General features: G+C 38.1%; 1 protein-coding gene across 1 annotated transcript in view; it reads left to right on the forward strand.

Annotated features, from left to right (window-relative positions):
* Positions 1-13,267, forward strand: part of LOC126381447 (tolloid-like protein 1) — a 151,882-nt gene that overhangs the window by 129,007 nt on the left and 9,608 nt on the right. Inside the window, exons 9-12 of the mRNA XM_050030919.1 lie at positions 9,753-9,956; positions 11,442-11,554; positions 12,343-12,491; positions 12,914-13,119. Coding sequence (XP_049886876.1) covers positions 9,753-9,956; positions 11,442-11,554; positions 12,343-12,491; positions 12,914-13,119 — 672 coding nt within the window. The remainder of the gene's footprint in view (positions 1-9,752; positions 9,957-11,441; positions 11,555-12,342; positions 12,492-12,913; positions 13,120-13,267) is intronic.

Here is a 13,267-nt window from a genome sequence, read left to right on the forward strand (position 1 = left end):
TCCGTAATCCGTTCGATATTTATGATAGTTTGCACCGGCTGTGAAAAATGAATCAGAGGTTTAGTATACATTATGAAATATGAAACAAACAGATGCGAATTACGCCTGTAATCTGTTTTGAGGTGGCCAGACCCGCGAAACACCATTTGTTATTTTCTGACTGCGAACACACTGTTAGAAGGTTAAACGAAGAAAAATACATCGCCATCTATATTGCCACATTAACCACCTTAACCTAACCTAACCTTTATGTACCACAGTTGATGCAAATAAATTATTTTGATTTGATTTTTTGATTTGATTTGATTGATTTTGAGGAACGTAGCCTGGAAAGTCCCTCATAGAAAATTTCTAACGTAAATAGTTTTATAAATAGGTTGGTATAGCAGTAAGTAACTAGGTAGGTATGTTTGGAAGCAGTAGTAGTCTTCAATATCATCATCATCAGCCCATTAACGTCCCCACTACTGGGGCACGGGCCTTCCCTATGGATGGATAGGGAGATCGGGCCTTAAACCATCACGTGGCCTAGTGCGGGTTGATGGTTATTAACGACTGCTAATGCAGCCAGTGCCTTAACGTGCCTTCCGAAGCACGGAGGAGCTCGAGATGAAAACTTTTCTTTTTTGTGGTCACCCATCTTATGACCGGCCTTTGCGAAAGTTGCTTAACTTCAACAATCGCAGATCGAGCGCGTTTACCGCTGCGCCACCGAGCTCCTCAGTCCTCAGTCTTCAATATCAGCAGAATATTTTTGCACACTTTTTTATCCAAGTAGTTAACAAATCTACAATAAGTCACGTCAAAAACAAAGTTACAACATTCTCCAGACACTCCATACATATATTTAATTCTTATCTTCTTCTCTTCTTCTATCGTGTGGGTTGTGAGGTGGATTATTAACCTCATCATCTGATGTCAGAGTTACTATTGAGCCGCCAAAGGCCCCTGACATGACTCATGTAACGACTACGTACTGACAACAGTAAGTAGTAATCGGGACCAACGGCTTGACGTGCCTTCCGAAGCACGGATCGTCTTACTTTCGGACAATCAGGTGATCAGCCTGTTATATCCTAACCAAACTAGGGATCACAAAGTGATTTTTGTGATATGTCCCCATCGGGATTCGAACCCGGGACCTTCGGATCGTGAGACCAACGCTCAACCACTGGACCACGGTTTACAACCCCTGTCTTATATAAAATGCGCAACAACTTCAATTGCTTTTATCTCGACCAAAACAAAGTGTCTACCTAGAGAAATGGGCAAATGTTTTCCGTTTTCCGATCCCAAATGCTGTCCGGAGACCGAACCCAAACGAACCCGAAATCAGTGAATTAATGACCCCATCGACCTCTTTTATTTTAATAGCCATAGGGTTCTGGCTCCTTTATTTTTTGGTTTGACCCATTGTAGATTTGCCTCTACTTGACTGGCCAATCAGAGACCGCTGAGGTGACAATGTATGTACCGAAAATTAGACCCAATCAATCAATCAATAATACTTTATTGCACAACGATATATACAAAGGACATAAACATACGAATAAAAACACAAGTAGGCGGCCTTATTGCTAAATAGCAATTACAATATATTTGGCAATAGACTCTCACTTAACCTAGCCGTAAAATTTAAAGATGGCGGCAGGCTATTCCAGTCCTAGAGACGAAGTGTTTTATTCAGCTAATTTACGTGTGCTATATAGAACTATTGATTGATTCGGTTTTCCAAACATAAAGGGGATAAAAATCAATAATACGTAAGTACCTAAATACTTTTTAATGATTGACAAAAGCATCCGTTCCTTTTTTGAACCATTGGTATTAAATTGTTAATCGCTTGATTAATAATAGACTGTCAATCAATCGATTTATTAGCAAGAAGTGAAATTAACTGTACGCAAATTGGAATTTGGTTTTATTCGATTATTATACACAGAAATACGCGCACTACCTCTTTTATACCTAATTACTACTGCACGAGTAACCACGATGAATGGAACGTTTCTTTTTCCTTAATTTCTGCTGACTATACCCACAGTGGACAGATACAATGAAAAATCTACTACGTTAATTAAAAATTGTGTGATGTTGAATACATAATATTGTTTGGAAAACGAATGGAGTCGTCCCAAAATTAATGCGATGCTTACCTAGCATTTGTACACTACACCACACTGTTAGCGTTGAAGATCCATTGAGCTTTTTGTGGTAAGTAAATCTTGACATTTAAAATCAAATTTCACAAGAAGTCAAGAAAAAAATGCAGTGTTTCACGTAACATGCAGATACAACAAGGTTTTTTTGTCTGCCAATTCAATTTGACACTACCCTAAGGGGTCCAAACATACATACGACTCACTAAACAACATACTCACCTAACTCCTGTTTTCTGACTGTTATGATCTGCATTTCTTCATTAAGACACAGTTATAGGGTAAAAAAATTGCCACGCAATAATCGGGTGCGTTTTACTTGTGTAACATATTTGGATCGAACTGGATTCATCCAATTTTAACGGTATTATAACTGGAATGAACAGGATATAATTATACTGACGAAGCGAGTGCGTTGTATTAATGAATATGATATTCGATGCTATACACATATTCGGTGGTTTTCATTAAAACCTTTCGTCTGATTGGGCTCGTACGCATAATATTCCTCCTCGTTATTCACTAGGGATCTCTAGATCTGGATTCATACAAATGAACTAAGTAAATGAGTTTATTATGGTAGCATATTTTGCATCAACCAGAAATAATATTTTCACGTTTATCGTTTTAAAGTAGGTATTATTTCTTATAAGTATAATATTATCTCTCTGTCAGTTGACAGATGAATTGTGTCCTTTTAAACATGGCGGATGATAGGCTGATCACCTATCACCATAAGGTAGATAAATCACTATCCATCTGAAACTAAATCTTTATTTGCTTGCATCTTATCGACTTTGGATTAAAAGTGGCTGGAAGTTTTTTTCTGCTTCGATCAAAGAGGTAGAGTTTACATGGATGTGTGTTTATAGTTGACGTATTCACTGTTACAATGAGGATAAAAACTAGAAGCTCAATGTAGATGGCAGCACTATTGAGTGTTCCTAAATTTTGACAGTTCTGCATACTGTCCAGCTAAAATTCGTGATAAATTACTATAAAATGTGCAGCAACGTAGAGAGTATCCCGTCTGAAGGATGAGTTACGGGAAAGAAAAACAGCAGTTGGAAAAAGCCAGTTTTAATTGAAAATAAGTATTTTTAGGGAATAAAATAAATATAACATGATTTTGCAGTTCAACGCTGCGCAAAGCGCTCATCGTCATCCGCTCTCACTAACATTATGCCGTTTCCACAGGGTTCGCTTAGCTAACCTGAAGAGAAGAATGTGGGTTTTCTCACGATGCGCAAAGGGTTATTCAAATTCAAATTCAAAAATATCTTTATTCAGTTGGTAACATAGTTACACTTTGAATCGTCAATTTTTTCATAACGAACGTCTCATCCGCCTAAAACTACTGCAGCTTCTCACAACCTGTATAGCCTGGGAAAAGAAGCTGCAAGAAAAACCTCGGCACAGGGCCCTAGACGTTCTTTAAAAAAATAAAAATAAAGTTATTGTGTAAAATATAACCAAAACAATATGTTTGTTTACTCAAATACTATGGGGAACTGTCAAAATTTAAGAACACTCAACAGTAGCGACACCTGATGGGAGAAATAGGCAGTGTTTATCGTCATTGCGGTAATAGTCTATCCATCGAGTCACTGTAGTAAATCCTTTGCCGTTGCTTGCAGAATTTGTCAACGTGAGAGACGTGTACGACCCCACTTAATTAATGACACGCGTATTGCTGCCAGTAATGTGCTAGAAATGGATTTCGCCAATGCTTTTATAAAACCCTTAAGATGCAGCACAGCGATAGTACCCACACATAAGTACATCAAGCTCTATTCAAACTTAAAGTCAACAAAATTCTAAAATTATTCTTTGTTATTATCCTATGCTTTGAATTGGGATAACTTTGATGTTTTTTTCTCGAATTCATAATATTCTAATAAATTACTCAGGTACGTGCCTACTTAATTCAGCGTGAATTTCGTGAAAAGTCGAAGATGTAGGTATACGAATCGCTAGGCTTAAGTGGAGATAGGCCCTTGGCAAGACGGGAAGACAACAGATGGACTAAGGCTGTGATAAGAATTGTTACGAGACGGAGAGTGTCCATTCAATAGGGCGTAGTTCTTTATTCTACGCTCTATGGCGCATAAGAACAACAGAGTTAAGTAGTAAACAGGATAGAAATATAGAGTACAGACTAGGGCGAAGGAGATATACTAAGAATATGTAACTATTTATTCTCACAACTGTTACCCGCACCATGGCAGTATCTTCCATTATAGTAGTATGTACAGTCATGAGCAATATAATGTACCCGCTTTAGGACTCTGTCGCACTAACATATTTGACATTTAGTGAGACTTACCGTTCAATTTGTCAATTTGTCACGTCAGTTTTTAAAGACAATTTCAGCTCGCCTCATCGAGGCATAACTTCCGACCCTAGAGCAGGCAGTTATTTTTTCCAAAGGGTCAGTTTGGCGGTGCAGAGAGGCAACGTGTCCAGTATTCTGGGGACTTTGCCTCGATGTGGTGAGCTGGAGGTCATTTTTTTTGGCTTTTATTCTTTTTTTTATGTTTTGTTATTAATAATATGTGTGTTGTTACAATTGTAGTTGGATGGAATGTACTTGTTTATGTATTTTTATTTTAATAAATAATTTAATATTTGTCATTTGTCAAAAAAGTTAATGTGTCATGGTACCAAAGTGTTATACATATTACATATTAATGCTCGTGACCGTACCTATAATGTATTTCCGATCAACCATGAAACATGAAAGCCAGTCAAATTAATGTAGCTGTATTGCCTCAAGTAATGCTATAATTTACTAAAATTGAATTTCACGAATGCGTTGCTAAAGCTCCCAACATCGGTTATGTAATTAACCAAATTATCTATACATAATTTGAAGATCGAAGCGCAAGATCGTATTACATGGTTCGTCATATCGCAATTTGTATTAAGATTATATAATCTGTGATAGTCCTGCTTGAAGAACGTTTTGTCCAGCCAAGTAGTTAATGCCATCTGCGGCAAATCTACAATAAGTAAAGGAAGAAGAAGAAGAAAAAAGAAGAAGAAGGAAAAGAGAGAAGAAGTCACGTCAAAAAAAACTTGAAGAACGCGTGACTTTATGATGTAAGAGCCGTGGTAGCTCAGTTGGTAGAACGCTTGCCTCTCACTTTGAGGTCGCAGGTTCGAATTTACGGGCCTAAACCAACGATTGTCGAATTTGAATTCGAATATATGTTTGGATCATAAATGATTATCAGTGAAGAAAAGCATCGTAAAAACCCACATTCCCAATAAATGCATTTTCGGAGGTATGTGACTTACCCTGTATTGGACTGATTTTCCCTTCGCGGGTTAGAAGGTCAGACAGGCAGTTGCTTATGTAAAAGACCGAACCTATCAAAGCTTCAGTGTTATTATTCTTCAACGGGAGGGCTAGGGACAGGATGTAAGTACACTAACAAATGAGACTTCTCTGTCCTCACGAATGGTCAAGTTTTGTTCAAGTACCTACATCTATAAGGTTCATTTCATCATCATTTGGCAGCGTAGACTGAAGACTCTAGAAACGAAGTTTGTGATTGCTGCGAAGGATAGACAAATCACCCCAAATCAACCCTAACATTCCAAAAATATTTTCGCACCTAAACCTATTCTAACCACAACAAATGGCGGGAACTAAAATTAGTGCGAGCAACCATCACTAGCAATTAACAACATTGCGTGGACACGGCTGATTGATTGCCATTCGCACTTACCGAGAACACTACATCGGTCGGCCATTCCGCTATTGCCAATGCCACTGCCTGAATAAAGCTAAAAAAATAAAAAGAGAAAAAAATACATGAGTTTTAAAAATAAAACTCGCGCCAAAAGTAGAGTAGGTAAGCTACGCTATGTGCGTTCGAGAATTGCGCATTCAAATTTTGAATTCAAGCTTTTAAATTTTTGATGATATTATTCCAGTTACGAAACACATTGTAATAAAATATTGCGTTAAAAATATTTTTTTTTACCACCTGCTACTATTTGTTTTAAATGTTAGGTACATTTTTCATTTGGTTGAAACTGGATCTAACTGAATGTGCTTTGAAAAAATATTGTGTTACGTAGCGTTCCATATTTGTTTGCTGAATTGAATGTAAGTAGTTGAAAAATATTAAATAATAGCTAGGTTACAAAAATGTTTGCATTCTAAATTATATTATTGGAGTGATAATTTTAAAATTCTCAAAAACTCTTTTATAAATACCAGTAAGTATCTAAAAACGAGATTGAAAGCTGGCTGAAGGTACTGAAAACATTTAATGAGTGACTTTCCAGGCTATGTTCATCAAAAAGAATATGAATGGCGCTGTAAAGATTTTCCTTCGTTGAAACTGACATAATGCATCATTTATCTTTGTTTTTGGGTATAAATGATGACCCTTTTTATTACACCCAGGCACCATTACATCTTCCACCCATTATTATCCTGATCAAAATAAATAGAAGCAACATAATTATACACAATGTGGTCCAAATATACCCGCCCCGGTTTCGCTCGGGTGCAGGTTCACATTAAAAACCTCAATAATAACAGTATTATCCACAATTTAATGGATGTTATTATACATATAAACCTTCCTCTTGAATCTCTCTATATATAAAAAAAATGTAAAGATTTGTAAACAACGGAAGGTAACGTAGAATTTCTCTTTGAGCTATCAGTGCCAGGAACGTAAATTTCCGGTGAAAGAAGGAAAAGTAAGTAAATACAAATAGAAAAAAAAAAAACTTGTTTCGCGACATGTCTGTGTGGTTCAAAGGTGAGTCAATGTTAACGTTTGTATAAATACAGGTTAAAGGTAGTTTAATCAAACACTCGCTCCTGTCAGGACAGCAGCTGCGGGTTAAAATGGCCACATCGAAGCAATTCATCTAAGAAAGCAATATTGCAATTTGACATTTGCGCATATTAAAAGTAAGTGCGCAATGCAAACAAAAATGACAAATAGCAATATTGCTTTTTTAGATGAATTGCTTCGATGTGGCCATTATAACCCCCTGTTTTCTAATAGCGCAGCCCAGAGACTCCATACAAATGCCTCCTAACACGCAAGTGCAAGCGAAACAGTCCACGCGTGCTCCCTTACTCCTGTTTTTTTTTACTCCAAGAATGGAGAAAGGTATGCTTATATAACTCGGAAATGTTATCGAAATATAGAATGAAAGAAGAGTAACTACCTAAATACAAACAGACCTATGTAGTTGTAGAGTTAGACGAGAAAGTCTAGGCGAACATACCACTGTTAAATTCAGCATATTTTAAAGAAATACCAGGTTTAGAGTATTCTAAACAAGGAAGCATGCAAGCGAGAGCGGCGGGTCAGTATCGTAGTAAGTGGAATTCCGTGGCCTTTGTCTACCCCTTTGAATGGAAAATCAGCGTGATCCTATGCAATTAAAGAAAGAAAGAAAGAAATATTTATTACTTCTGGACACTACAGACACAGACAGACATGTACATTACATTGAACAGGACAGAAACCACATGGAGATCAATATACAGAAAAAAGAAAACCAAGATCAATTAATTAAAAAAAAGAAAAAAACAAACCAAAATAATAATAAAATTAAACGTATACTAAATGCAACGCACTGACGGCCCGATCATCTGCGGTGGCGTCCGGAATAAAAGGACGTCGCTCAGCATAAGTCGCGGCGTGAGACACGACCTGGTATTCTGCGGACCCAATTACGTATCTACGTAGGTAAATACACTTGCCGTAAAAAGTATGGAACGCAAAATAGTAAAAAAAAATTCATGAATTTTCCGACAGGGAAATCGACTTGATATCAACTCAGAATGATTGTCTGAATCGTCCCCCTCAGTATTTGTTACGATGTCACTAACACCCTATCTACTTGTATGTACTTATACAGGGTGTAAGTGACATCGTAACAGATACTAAAGGAGATCATTCACCTCATTATTCTATTTTAAATATAAGTGGAATTTTCCATCGCAAAAGTATAGCATTGAAAATAATTTAAAATTCGTTACGATGTCAATGACAAATAGCTACGTGTTTGTTATAATTTACAACGACGAATAGACCATTCTTTCGCAACTCTTAACCCTTAACATAGGTACTATATTTCATAACACAAGCACTTCGCCCTACCTTTGCCACTTGAAAGGGTAACTTGCAATAAGTTTCCACTTCGATACCCAGTCTAAGTGGTCAGTACAGTCGTGTTCTACGCAACACGTCCACTGTAAAAAGATCCTCCCTATCTCATAAACACGTTCCTTCTCCCTTCAAAATGCAATAGACAAGGGAAAGGGAGGGGTCTCAGGAAGCTGGTCGCCTGTCAAACATCATAAATTCGCTAGTCACTACAGGCCCAGTTTACGATTGCGGTCTTCCTACCCTTTAGCGTTGCTAGTCTTGTGAATCTGTAATTGCTTAAGGAATTTCGGTTGTTATGACTACGAGGTTATATATTTTATGATTGGATGGGTATTTTGGCAAACAAATAAAGCCCATTGTAAATAGGTACCTAGGTACCTACTCGTAAATATAATTATTTGAAATGTTTTATACTTACTTACTAACCACTTCGTGATTATTCAATATTCTTTATTTGCATACTATGATGGTGTACAAGTTTGTAAGTTACTCGTACATATGAGTTTCACATCACAGACCCTTTCGGGCACAAAAGGAAGCTTTTCAAATAGTAACATCAGTATCATTAAGGTATTCACTAGTGCTGTAGTAACATTTACAAATTAGAAGTTCTTTTATTTTTTTAATAAAGATTTTGTCACTTTTGTCTTCTTTCTATATGTTAGGTAGTTTATTTTGATGGATTATTTTCGTTCATAAAGTGCAAGTATCTGTAGTAAGTACTTACCCAGAGTCGACAACAATTTATCGCGTAAATAGTCAACAGAATCACCTAGTCAATTCATCGCGTCTCTCGTGATATTATGCGGTTACACGAGCAATTATTATTGTGATCAAAACCTCACTGTAAGAAAGAAAGAATAGAAGAAAGAAAGAAACATTTATTACTCCCAGACACCACAGACACAGACAGACAGGTACATTACATTCAACACAGGACAGAAACCACACGGAAATCAATACACAGAAAAAAAAAACAAAACAAAAAGGAAACCAAGACCTCATAAGGCTGAGATTTCCAGACAATAGTTAAGCAATGGAGTTTGGATTTTAAAAGAACATTCATTCTCACAATTTATGAGCCGTGGTAGCTCAGGTGGTAAAATATTTAACTCTCAATTTGAGGTCGCAGATAAATCAATGATTTTCGAATTAGTTTTCGAATTCATATTTCTATCATAAATGATTCTCACGTGCTCACCGGTGAAGGAAAACATCGTGAGGAAACCTACATTCCCGAGAAATGCATTTCGGAGGTATGTGACCTAACCTATATTGGACTGGTTTTCCATTCGCGGGTTGGAAGGTCAGACAAGTAGTCCCTTCTGTAAAAAACTGGACCTGTCAAATCTTCAGGTTAGGTCAGCGGACCCCGCGAGGAATAATATAAAACTAGGGAGATAATGATGATGATTCGGTCTTACAATTGTAATTGTTTCAGAAATCGACATTCACAAGTCGGAAGACTGTCGCTGGGAGTGGGTCGAGGTCCGTGATGGCTACATGCCTGACGCTCCAGTCCTGGGGCGAGTTTGTGGCTCCGGCAAGGGCCCAGTACTCCGGTCCACTGGGTCCAGACTGACAGTGGTCTACCAGCCGGGACCAAGGGCCAAACCGCATAAAGGATTCAAGGCACATTATGAAGGTAAGTTAGATTTTGGCCAACCAAAGTAGACCTGCACGAATTACCTTTAACTATTGTGAATTTCGGGTGAATCCACCACATACCTAATGCGCAACCAGGGGGTTGTCATGGGGGTTGTAATCTCAAGGGCGACAAGTTGGGTCCTGGGTGGCCAATGCAATTTTCTCGAATTCTCCCCCCCCCACCCCCTTACAAAAAGTAACTCATTCGATAAGAAGACAAATCGAGGATAACCCCGATTGATACCTATGAAGGTATCAATCAAGATATCCGTCTATACACCTATACCTTATGACCTTTAGCACAATACGTCACCTTATCTTTCTAACGGCTGAAGAACTTTAGGTGAAGTCAATCGTATAAAAGGATTTCGGAGGACCTTTTCTTGTGAATGTTACGTTAGTCCGTTCATTGTTATACCTAATGTTTCTATGTCCATTAATTCTACCAGTCATTCAAGTAGGCAACGTACATACCCACGCCCGTTATCCCTAATGGGGTGGACAGAGCCACAAGTAATAAAAGACAACTTGCAGCCACAGACGAACTCCTAAGATAGATAAACTTTATAGATAGATGAACTTTAGTCGGCAAAAATTACACCTATGAAAAAACCAATAAATTCACATAATGCCTATAAGGTTTCTACATGAACTGCATACTATTACTGCAGGTGGAATGGCACATAGAACGAGGAAAATTATAAAAGTTTAATCAAAATATGCTATTACTTTTTGCACGTGCTCCACACGTAAAGGTATTCAGTATTCACCACATACACCTCTCCAGATATTGAAAACATACTTAGGTACTTTCTGTAATTCAGTCATACAGTTCTTTATCTACTTAGATAATTACTTTTCAATTTTTACCCAGAAAATGTCACATCAGAATTACCTTTTGCAAAAAGGCGCTTGCGTGGTTTGCGTGGTTACTTGATAACCAGTCAAATGAGACACTTTTACGAAACGTCAAAACGATAGTAAAGTTCTCGTTGGAGTTTGTTTGGGAATACTGTCATATGACGTCATCAATAAAAACGGTCAGACTTCGTACTCATTGTTACATAATTTAAAATTCGATAAGAAGTCGATAAGTAAAACGAGATTGATTTTTGATCATCTTAGATTGGCTTCTATTTCTAAATTAGCATTTTATAATTTATCTTTGTAACCGTATCATACTAAATAAAACGTCTACTAACCTAACCATATAACATTATTGACCTAGGTACTTACCTGAAGTTTTTTTTGAGCAAGTTTTGGCTTGATCTGTGGCTACGGAGGGGTACGGAGCGTACTCCACCACGCTGATCCAGTGTGGATTGGTATTTCGGCAAGCGGCCCGGGACCAACGTGTTAACGTGCTTTTCAAAACATGGAATCAGCTAATCAGGACAATCAACCTGCAATATCTTAACCAAACAAAAGACTTCTCAATGTCCTCAACGCTAAAAACTATAATAATTCCCATATTTATAATCAGCTGTCTGCGGAGGAGATATAGAAGTGGACAGCAGCGGACATCTGGAGTCACCGAACTATCCTGATGATTACCAACCGAACAAACTCTGCGTGTGGAGGTTATCAGTGCCACAGGTATGTGAAAAAGTAAAAAGTTTGTAAAATGTAAACCCCTACCCGCCATCTCTTTCATGGACTAAGTGGACTTCATTTTCGTTATTAACCCTGGAATAAATTGGGTGCCAAATCTAACACGTTGCTCTTGGATCTATAATAATGATAATTTAGATCATGGCTCATCACGGCAGGCGCTTACGCCGCTAAGGAGTCAAATGTTTAAAAACAGAGTAAGCGCCTGCCGCGAAAAAGGCCTCTTTGATTTGGATTAGAACATTATCTCTTCAAAGTTATAGAATGATTTATAGCATTACCCATGTCCAAAAAATCTGCACTTGGACGATTTTTGACTCTTGACAAGCCTATTTACACTGCTTCATCTTATCCATGTAATTTTTTGGAATTGTCACACTGGTGTCATTGGTTCGAATCTCGTCCGAGTTCAGAATTTTTCGATCTTTAATACCCTCAAAAGTTCTCTCTCTCTATTTAAGAGCTGCGCTCTTGTCGGTGGAGTAACCGCCATTCCTCTCTTCTTCCCGCCAAAACCTTCACCTCCCGATACGACACGACCTGCACCTTCTCTTTTATTTGTTTCATAAATGTTATCCTAGGTCTACCCCTTCCTTTCTTCCCTTCAATTTTTCCTTCTATAATGTTTGTTATAAATGAATCGTGTCGTATCAGGTGGCCAATCATATTTCCTCTCCGATTCTCTATAGTCTTCAATATGGTTCTCTTTTCTTCAACTCAACAAAAGTTAAGAGCTTTCAATATCAAGTTTGTAACAAACTTTGGTCTTTCAGGATTATCAAGTGGCTCTAAGGTTCCATTCTTTCGAAGTGGAGAACCACGATACATGTTCCTACGACAAAGTGAAGGTCCGCGATGGAGACTCTATGGACAGTCCCCTTATTGGCATGTTCTGTGGCCACAAGATTCCCCCTGATATCAGGTAAGTCCTAAAAGAACAATGTTCATCAGTTAGCTCATGATAATCTCACACATCTGTCTCTTTTTCATTTGTTTTTCTTTGTCGGATGTGCCAACTTACAAATAAAAGTTAATTATATTCCTTTAACCATTGCCCTTGTACTTTTTCTTCTATCGTGTGGGTTATAAGGTGGATTACTAACCTCATCAACCTTGGTGTCAGGGTTATTATTGAGCTGCCAAAGGCCTTCCGATGCACGGGTGATCTTACTTTCGGACAATCGGGTGATCAGCCTGTAATGTCCTAAGCAAACAAGGGATCACAAAGTGATTTTTGTGGTATGTCTCCATCGGGATTCGAACCCGGGGCCTCCGGATCGTGAGTCCAGCGCTCAACCATTGAACCACAGAGGCCTTTGTACTAAAACTGTTCAAAATTTCCAGATCAACCTCAAACAAGCTCCTAGTGATCTTCGAATCAGACAGTACAGTCCAGAAGGCAGGGTTCTCAGCAACCTTCATGAAAGAATTTGACGAGTGCGCGTCCATAGAACATGGGTGCAGCCATTCTTGTGTCAACACACTTGGAGGGTACGAGTGTGCTTGCGATATCGGATACGAACTGCATTCTGATGGGAAGAAATGCGAAAGTGAGTTTTATTGACATTTGTTATAACCTTTGAACCAGTATGCAGTAATAATGCACGATTGATGTACACAACGATGGGAAAGCATTACAAGCAGGCCGGGGGTGATATTTTTTGCGGTTTCAATACAAAGTCCCACGACCCACTTATT

Source organism: Pectinophora gossypiella, unplaced genomic scaffold, assembly GCF_024362695.1.
Source record: "Pectinophora gossypiella unplaced genomic scaffold, ilPecGoss1.1 Pgos_54, whole genome shotgun sequence".
NCBI classification, from domain to species: domain Eukaryota; kingdom Metazoa; phylum Arthropoda; class Insecta; order Lepidoptera; family Gelechiidae; genus Pectinophora; species Pectinophora gossypiella.